General features: G+C 41.1%; 1 protein-coding gene across 2 annotated transcripts in view; it reads right to left on the bottom strand.

Moving 5' to 3' along the window:
* Positions 1-3,329, bottom strand: part of YTHDC1 (YTH domain containing 1) — a 46,069-nt gene extending 42,740 nt beyond the window's left edge. For both annotated transcript variants that reach the window (XM_006873760.1, XM_006873761.1), the window contains exon 1: positions 2,950-3,329. In XM_006873760.1, coding sequence (XP_006873822.1) covers positions 2,950-2,977 — 28 coding nt within the window. In that variant the 5' untranslated portion in view covers positions 2,978-3,329. The remainder of the gene's footprint in view (positions 1-2,949) is intronic.
* Positions 3,330-10,261: the final 6,932 nt, after the last annotated feature.

Below are 10,261 nucleotides of genomic sequence, written 5' to 3'. Positions count from 1 at the left end.
TATATACATATAATGCATGTATGTATATATACATATATAACATGTATATATATATATATAATATGCTTATATAATGTATATGTATATATATTATATGTATATATATATGTATATATAAGGAGCTCTGGTAGTGTAGTGGTTATGAATTGGGCTTCGAGCCTCACGGTCAGCAGTTCGAAACTACCGGCTGTTCCACAGGAGAAAGATGAGGCTTTCTGCTCCCGTAAAGATGTACAGCCTCAGAAACCCTGTACAGGGTCGCTATGAGTCGGACCCACTCCATGGCACATAACAACAATAACATTGACAATAACAATGTCAATAACAATGACAGCACTTAACAAAAAAATCTATAAGAATATTTATAGATAGGCAGACATTTCATTTTAATGAGAACCAATTCTGATGAAACACTTTACTGTTCTATTTTGAATGTCCAATTTAGAATTTATTTTTATTCTTTTCCTAGTATGTGTTGGGGAGTCCTGGTGTGGCACTGTAGGGAAAGCACTAGACCATAAGGTCAGTTTGAACCAGAAGGTCGGTGGTCTCCTTGGAAATTCTATACATAGTTGCTATGACTCAGAACCCACTTGAAAGCATTAACAACAACAAGTATGTGTTAAAGACCTGGTGTGACACTGTAGGATAAGCACTAAACTTAGGATAAGGTAAGGTTGGTGGTTCATACCCATCGGCTGCTCCTCGGAAACCCTATACAGTCGCTATTAGTTGGAACTGATTGGAAGGCACTTAACACGTGTTGGCTGCTAATAGCGTGACCAGTGACTTAAACTCAGCAGCTGCTTCCTAGAGGAACGACGTTGTTGTGGCTGTTGTTTAGTGCTGTCGAGTCAGTTCTACTTATAACAACCCTGCACAGGCGTTTCCGAGGGGTGGCTGGTTCAAACAGACCTTGTGGCCTAATGCTATCAGGCAAAGATTTGCAGTCGGAATTCAACAGATGTTGCCTTTAAGTGTCACAGAATCGGTTCCAACTCACAGCAACCCTGTATAGTGTTTCCAAGCAGAGTTTGATCTGCCAACCTAACGGTTCAAACCAACTTGCAGTCCAGTGCCATACCAGACTCCACGTGAATAGACAACAGGGTAATTAATATAATGAAGAGACGGAGAGAACACTGGAGACAAGATAATTCATAAAACCTTTTAAGGAATTTGACTGCAGAACTTGATTCCAGGAAAACAAGACAAAAAATAAGGTGAACCTCATGGTACATTTCAAATAGGAAAATAAAGTTTTAACTGCTAATTCATGATGTTACTGTTGTGGTTCTGACACATTTATTGGATTTCCGATGAGAAGCTGGAGTGCTTGAACCGCTGATGGGGCGATTCAAACAGACCTTGCAGCGAAGCGCATTATCCCGTGGCGCTACACCAGGACTCCTCAAATCCATGGTATATGGTGTGGCGCTGTGCGTTAATGTGCTAGACTGCAAAGCCGTTTGAACTGCAAGGTCAGTGGTTCAAGCTTACCTGCTGCTCCACTTAACAACAACAACAACATTGTGCAACACTGTGGGTTAATGCGCCGGACTGCAAAGTCGCTTTGAACCGCAAGGTTTGCGGTTCCAGCTCACCAGCCTCTCCTCAAAATCCCTATTACAGGGTCACTATGGGTCAGAATCGACTTGACTGCACTTAACAACAAATGGGCCACTTAGATAATCTGATATGATTTGGAGGGTGAGTCTGTGTTTGTTTTGACCCTACAGACAAAACGAAAAACAAAACACACACACAAAAACTAAATTCAAGGCGTGAAATAGTGCTGCAGATGGAAAAACAGATTAAATGTGGGTAAATAACTAACCTATCTTGGACAACCTGGGAAAAAGGAAGGGTATAAAACTGCACTTAGGAACCCTTTGCTTTTTAAAAGTACATGATCCCTGAAACAATAAGACTCTCCAGACTGACAGAGGGAAAATTGGAGAGAACAGGCCTCACTACTGTACAACACGACTAGAATCTATTTTTTAAAGCTCCCACCCAAAATAATTAGTCACACAGTAAATACATATCAGCAGCTGTGCCACATTTTCATCAATCATAACTTTTCCAAGACTATCATGGCAATTTTAAAAGTTGGAAGAGCCCTTCAAGTTCCTATCTTTAAACAGACCCCTCTCCAAATAAGTAAAGATGCAGGATCTACATTAACACCTCCCAGGCCAGGGAGTTCGATGTAGCCAAAGATATTTCTTTGTATACTTCTATAGTTCTTTTTTATTTCAATGGAAATGTATCCTCCCGAATTCTCCATAACTTCCACCCATTTGTTCCTGGTTGTGATCTCTCTCGGATTTACGCACAATGTTTCTAACAGAATAATACCAAGGATTTCTTTACCAAACCTAAATCCTAATTTTCTTTTCAAAATTCCTATTTTCTAAATTAAGTATTCGAGGAATAAAATGAACAATTCTTATCCTTCTGCTTACTTAACAGGTACAGCCAGAAGTTCGCTCCAGAAGCTTCCCAGGGCTAATAATCCACTTGCACGACCACTTTAATCACGCTCAGTTACTAGATTGCTAGGTTTGATTGTGGCATTCGGGGTTTTCTAAATGTAGTCTAACAAAGTGTTGTTCTGAATCTGCGCATTACATGCGCATACTCCTACAGGAAATAAGCACCAGGGGCCTGAAACTCACAGCAGGCCCGCAAATTTTCTTTCAGCCGCGCCCAGAGCAGCTAACCATAACGAAAAAAATCTGGATCCAAGAAAACTGGAATGTTAGGTCAACGGAGGCCGACGATGAAAGTGCAGACCTGGTCTTTTCCAATATATTCAAGTGTCTGGGAGCGGAAACCGGCTCCACGCGAGGCAGGCTAACCACCCAGCCCCCACCCCGCAACAGCCTAGGCCCCACCGGCCCACTCCGTAGCCCGCCTCCGTCCATCACCTAGCTCCGCACTTACCTTTCTCCTCCCGGCTGTCGGCCGCCATTGCGCCCCTCCTGTTTCCGCTACCGCCGCCGCCGCTTCGACGCGACTCGCGCGGGCGCCGCGGCCGCGGCAGCAGCAGCACGGGCCCGTCCGTCAGTCCGTCCACCGAGCCGCGCGCTTCGTACCTTGGCCTCTACCACTCACTCTTCTCGATCCACCCTTTTTCTCCCTTTTCCCCTTCTCTCCTCTGACTCCAGGTTCCTGCGGCCTACACGCAGCCTTCCCTATGGGGCTTGGGGACGGGAGGGGGAAAGGGGAGGGAAGGGAACAGATGGCGACAGCGGGCGGCGCTAAAATGGAGCCTGCTTCCTGCACGAAACAATCCCGCTCCCGAAATGCCCTGCGCTGTTTACGCTTCGTTCCTCTCTAGGAACGTCACAGTGCGAAGAGGGCGAGATGGAGAGGGGAAGCTGCATGACGTCATCACGTTGCTCCCCTCTCGCCCCCCGCCCGCCTCAGTTTTGCCATCCCAAAAAGTCTGATTTCCAGTGATTAGTTTACCCGGGTTATAGGCTTTCAGCGTCGTATTGTTGCGCAGTTTCTCTACGGAAACGTCCAGTGGAGTATGTGGCGGTGTAACGTGTGGGTCTTTAAGTCCCAAGTCGCTCGGCGTTGTTCCGATCTCGTTCTGAAAATCGGAATCTTATTCAGAACAAATTCAGGAGGGCTGCATTGAAGCCCCACCACGTTCTTTTGTGTGTGTGAAGTGTTTTTTTTAAGTTAAGGCCCCAGGCTTACCCAAAGGCAGCTGAGGATGCTACTCTTACCACAAAAGCATACTGATTTTTTTTTTTAGGGGGAGAAATTATACTGTATTTTAACATAACTTTTTAATGCACATAACAAATTTTCCTTCACCAATATCGAAGACCTGGAGTAAGGAACCCTGGTAGCGTAGTGGTTACAAATCGGGCTGCGAACCTTAAGGTCAGCAGTTCAAAACTACCAGCTGTTCCGCAGGAGAAAGGTGAGGTTTTCTGCTCGGGTAAAGATTTACAGCCTCGGGAACCCTGTGCAGGGTTGTGCTATGAGTCGGAACCGACCCCACGGCACATAACCACCACCACCAAGACCTGGAGTACATAGTTGATTAAACGGACTATTTAGGAATTGCATCTTCAGATATGATTTAAAATTACTTAGCTACATAAAGTAAAAACTAAAGAAAACTTGAAGTCCAAAGGAGTGAAAGTAAGTTTACAAAAGAGATAACATAATAAGAGATAACATAATAAAGTGTACAGACAAACTAAACACAGTTCCTAGGTGTTCCAAACAGTTAAGCACTCTGCTACTAACTAAAAGGTTGGAAGTTAAAACTCACCAAAAAATGTCTTGGAAGAATGACCAAAATTCTACTCTGACACACTTAGGCTGGCCAGGAGTCAGAATCATGTGGACAGCAACTAGTTTGGTTTGGTTTAATGACACATTTAGAGAAAGACAAGTATTTCAGAGTGTTTTACTGAAGGCCATTGTAAAGAAATATGACCAATCTAAGGGAACAATAGTAGTGCAGTGGCTGAATTCTTGCCTCCCAGGCAGGAGACTCAAATTTAATTCCTGGCCAAAACACCTCAAGCAGAGGCTTGCTTGCATGTTGCTATGATACTGAGGAAGTTCCAGTGCAGCTTCCATACTAAGATGACTAGGAAATAAAGGTCTGGTGATCTACTTCAGCCAGTTGATTACAATGATCTGATCCTGTTGTGCATTAGGTTGCCATGAGGAAGGGGCCAACTTGACAGTGACTACCAATAATCTTTAGTATCTTTGTAAATGGGAATTGAAAAATCATTCTCAGAGAGTTACTATAATGTTTAAAAGAAGTAGAAAAGTTCCAATAAATGTTCAATATACAGTACGTATGGTAATTTCATTATTCTGTAGATCAGAAAAAAATTATATAGTTATATGAATGGTCTACGAATTTGTGTTGGTGAACTTAACCAGAATATATAATATAAAGTCTTGGTGTAGCACTATAGGATAAATTGTTATTGTTGTTGTTAGGTACAAACTCATAGAGACCTTATGCACAACAGAACGAAACACTGCCTAATCCTGGGCCAACCTCACTATCGTTGCCACGCTTGAGCCCACTTTGCCAATCCATCTCACTGGGTTCTTCCTCTTTTTCTTTGACCCCCTACCCTACCAAACATGATATCCTTCTCCAGCAATTGGTCCTTTCTGACAATATGTCCAAAGTATGAGAGACAAAGTTTGGCCATCATGGCCTCCAAGGAGCTCTCTGGATGTACTTCTTCCAACACAGATCTGTTGGTTCTATGGGCAACCCATGGCCCTTTCAATATTCTCCTCCAACACCATAACTCAAATGCATCAATTCTTCTGTGGTCTTCCTTATTCACTGTCCAGCTTTCGCATGCATATGAGGTTATTGAAAATGCTTGGGTCAGGCTCACCTCAGTCCTCAAGCTGACATCTTTGCTCTTCAACATTTTAAAAAGGTCTTGTGCAGCAAATTTGCCTAATGTAATAACGTCATTTGATTTCTTCATTGCTGCTTCCATGAGTGTTGATAATTGATCCAAGAAGAATGAAGTCCTTGACAACTTCAGTCTTTTCTCTGTTGATTATTTATTGGTCCAGTTGTGAGGATATTTATTTTCTTTACATTGAGATGCAATCCATACTGAAGGCTGTGCTCTTTGATCTTCATCAGTAAATCTTTTAAGTCTTCTTCACTTTCATCAAGCAAGGTTATATCATCTGCATATTGCAGGTTGTTAATGTGTGTTCCTCCAATCCTGATGCCACATTTTTCTTCATATAACCCAGCTTCTCAGATTATTTGCTCAGCATACAGGTTGAATAAGTATGGTGAAAGAATACAACCTTGTTGCACACCTTTCTTAATTTTAAAATATTCAGTGTTCCTATGTTCTATTCAAACAACTGCCTCTTGGTCCAGGTACAGATTCCTCATGAGCACAATGAAGTGTTCCAGAATATTCATACTTTGCAATGTTGTCCATAGCTTGTCATGAGCCACACAATTGAAAGCCTTTGTGTAGTCAATAAAGCACAGGTAAACATCTTCCTGATATTCTCTGCTTTCAGCCAAGATCCATTGGACATCAGCAATGATACCTATCCCTCGTTCCATGGCCTCTTCTGAATCCAGCTTGAACCTCTGAAAGTTCTCTGTCAATGTATGCTTGTAGCCGTTTCTGTATTACTTTTAGTAAAACTTTGCTCACATGGGAGATCAAAGAGATTGTCTGATGATTTCCACATTCTCTTTGGAATGGGCACAAATATGTATCTCTTCAAATCAGTCGGCCAAATAGTTGTCTGTAAACCACATGGTTGGCTGTTCAAACCCACCAGACACTCCTTAGAAACCCTATACAGGGTCACTCTGAGTCAGAACTGACTTGGTGGTGCTTAACAACAGCAAATTATTCTAGATGAATTTTGATTGCAGATGATTTGAATCAGATGATTTCCTGGGTGAAAATGATGAAATTAAAACATACAGTCAAAAATCCTTTTCAGACCTTTGGGATCATCGCAGATATATGAAGGGAAAAAATCAAATAACAATTACAACAAAATGTACCTCCTATGGGGGCAGGTCTTTTTAAACCAATGGTATTTATTTGTGATGTAAGATTAACAATACTTAACTAAAAGTGCCCTGTGCTATCCATGTGAGAACTTAGGCAATAACTAACAAACTTCAATTACTATAAAGTTGAGACGATAACAGAGCAGTAGAAGTTAAAAGCTATAGAAAAGAGCAATGTCAGCGAAATTGGGAAATCCAGCCCTACTAGGGAAAGAGCTCATTACCATGTGCCCCTATCCCTGATATCTAGCAGTGACACCAGAAAGGCCTTATCAATCACAGTAAGGACCTTAGGCTTACAGTGAAATCTAATCATGGCCCAGTCTAACAAATTTTTAAACCAAACCCCAACAAAATATATAAAAGAGGCAGTTGGATGAGTCTTGCCATGTCAGTGCCAGAATATTGACTATTGGAACACGATGAATATTGTCAGATATGGAGTCCTGGTTTGGCGTCCAAGGATAAAGCAGTGGACGGCAAGGTCAGCTCGAACCACAAACTCACCAGCCACTCCTTGGAAACCTTATCCAAGATACCTTCTAACAGCGCTTAGCAACAACAGCACCATCAGACACAGTGCCGGAAGGGGAGCCCTTCAGGTTGGAGGCTCTTAAAATATACTGGGGAAAAGTTAACTGCTTTCTCAAAGTAGAGTTGACCATGATGACACAAATGTAGTAAAGTTTTTGGAACCTTCATTTGCTGATGGGGTATAACTCAAAATGAGAAGAAATGTCTGCAAATATCCATGAATTATTAGAAGATGAAATATATGAAGTATGAATCTAGGAAAATTGGAAGTTATCAAAAATGAAAAGGAATGCATAAACATTAATATCTTAAGCATTAGTGAGCTGAAATGGACTGCCATTGGCCATTTTGAATATGACAATCACATGGTTTACTATGCGGGCAATGACAAACATCTGAAGTGCACTGCTACTCTGCAACACATAGGGTTGCTATTAATTGGAATTGACAGGATGGTAACTGGTTTGATTTATTTTCAATAGAAGTTCAAGGTGATCAGCATTCGTATGGATGTAGCCTTAGTTGAAATCTGACTGCAACTTCATTAGGTAGAACTATCCAGCCAAGTCCATCACTTGCATATCAATTTGAAGTATAATCTTGTCTGTGATACAATAATATCCATACGTCTACAAGGAAAACCAGACTCCTAGTGTGGTGCTGTAGGATCAGGCCCGGACTGTGAACCACCAGGTCAGCAGTTCAAACCCACCAGCTGCTCCTCAGAAACACTTACTGAGAGGCTATGAGTTGGAACCCACTCGACAGCACTTAACAATAACAAGGAAAACCAGTTAATACCACTATTATTCAAATTTATGAACCAACCACTAAAGCCAGTGGTGCTGAAACTGAAGAATTCTACTAATTTCTTCAGTCTGAAATTAATCAAACATGCCATCAAGATATTTTGATAATTACTGGTGATTGAAAAGCAAAGGTTGGAAACAAAGAGGAAGGGTCAGTAAAAGTATGACCTTGGTGATAGAAATGATGCTGGAGATTACATGATAGAATTTTGCAAAACCAATGACTTCTTCATTGCAAATACCTTTTTAAAACAATATAAATGATGATTGTTGTTGCTGTTGTTAAGTACTGTGGAGTTGGTTCTGATTCATAGGACCCTGCACAGGGTTTCCAAGGCTATAAATCTTCACAGGAGCAGAACGCCTCATCTTTCTCCCATGAAACCACTGGTAGTTTCAAACTGCCGACCTAGAGGTTAGCAGACCGATTCGTAACCACTACACTACCAGAACTCCTTAAAGATGATTATGCATATGGATTTCACCAGACAGAATACACAGAAATCAAATTGACGACATCTGTGAAAAGAGAAGGTGCAAAATCTCCATTTCCATATCAATTGTCAAAAATAAGGCCAGGGGAAGACTGTGCGACAGACCATCAAATGATCATATTCTAATTCAGGATAAAGAGGAAGAAAATTAAAACAAGTTCCCGAGAGCCAAAATAAAGCCTTGAACGTATCCCACATCAATTTAGAGATCATCTCAAGAATGATTTGATGCAATAGACACTAGTGACTGAAAACCAGTGGCATGAGAAGACATCAAGAATATGATACAGGTCACTATGAAGACAAGAAAGAAAAGAGAAAGACCAAAATAGGTATCAGAAGAGACTCTGAAACTCGCAAAAGGAAGAAATGAGGAGGTTAAAGAGCTGAGCAGAAAATTTCAAAGGGTAGCTGAAGAAGGCAAAGTCAGATATTATAATGAAGTATGTAAAGATCTGGAGTTAAACTTTAAGAGAAGAATACACTCAACATTTCTCAATCCAAAACAACTGAGGGAAATTTTCAAGCCTTGACTTGCAATACTTCAGCATTCTTTGGGGCAAAATATTGAATGATACAAAAAGCATCATAAGAAGATGAAAGAAATCACTGTACCAAAAGAAATGGTCAACCATTTCAAGAAGTAGAATATGATCAAGAGTCAATGATACTGAAGGAAGACACAAAATGTACACAGAAGTAATTAGCAAAATACAAGGTGCTGGGTGGGAGTTAATGGAAAACAAATTGAAATATTTCAAGAAACTGATGTGGCACTGGAGGCACTCCTTCATCTGTGCCAAGAAATGTGGGAGACAGTTACCTGTCCAGCTGATTGGAAGAGATCCATATTTTGGCCCATTCCGGAGAGGTGATCCAATGGAATGCAGAAATCATTGGACAATATATTAATATCACATGCAAGTAAAATTTTGCAAAAGGTAATTTAAAAATAGCTGTAGCAGTACATTAACAGAGAACTGCCAGAGGTTCAAGCCAGATTCACACAAGTATGTGATAAAGGTGTGAACATTTTTTTTCTATTGATTTGTGTCTCTTTGTATGCCCACCTCTGCAGTAGTGACTAGAGGGGGAAACTGAGCGAGTAGACACTCTCCCTCACCCCTGGAGGGTTCTACTATGCATGTGTACAGATCTGCTCAGCAAAAACCACTGGGCCCAGAATCGAAGATGGGAGAGGAGTCAACAGGAACATCTTAAAATGGGAATGTCTTCCAAAATGGCTCAGGCCAGCCCTGGGCTGTTTCTCAATAGGAGATACACCTGAAGGGACTTGAGGTAAGGTGAGAGAGACAGGCAAAAAAGGAATGAGGCTTAAAATTAAATCTTGAGTTATATGATAAGGAGCAACCGTAACATCTTGGAATTCCTCAGGTGACCTTGAAGGCAAGATGTCAAAAAAGGGGTGTTAAAGTCTTACTTATATTTTGCTATGGATTTTCTTTCTTTCTTTTTTTGGTACCAATTGCAGTCTTTAACATCCAATCTGGTTTTTTATTGTTATTGTTGTTTTTGTTTTATTTTGTTTTAGTCCCCTTTTACCTTGGGCAGGGTGCTCTTTCTCTCCCAGTGTTATCCGAGAAGAGACAGCAATTGTGGTCATACAGCCAAGCTACAATTGCACCCTATAAAATCCCACCATCTGGGCAAGAGCAATGCCAGTTGCTATACACCAGATAAATAGCAAATACTTGCTAAAATTACTCTGAACTGAATAATAGGAGAAGTGAAAAGGGAAGCTGATCTCCTGATCACATCTACCTGGAGGCAATAATATTTATTAATAATACACCAACATACATTCATCTAATTATTGAGAAAACATCTAA

Source organism: Chrysochloris asiatica, unplaced genomic scaffold (genome assembly GCF_000296735.1).
Source record: "Chrysochloris asiatica unplaced genomic scaffold, ChrAsi1.0 scaffold00254, whole genome shotgun sequence".
In the NCBI taxonomy this organism is placed as follows: Eukaryota; Metazoa; Chordata; class Mammalia; order Afrosoricida; family Chrysochloridae; genus Chrysochloris; species Chrysochloris asiatica.
Note: the sequence above shows the minus strand (reverse complement) of the source record. Positions and strands in the feature narration are given on the sequence as shown.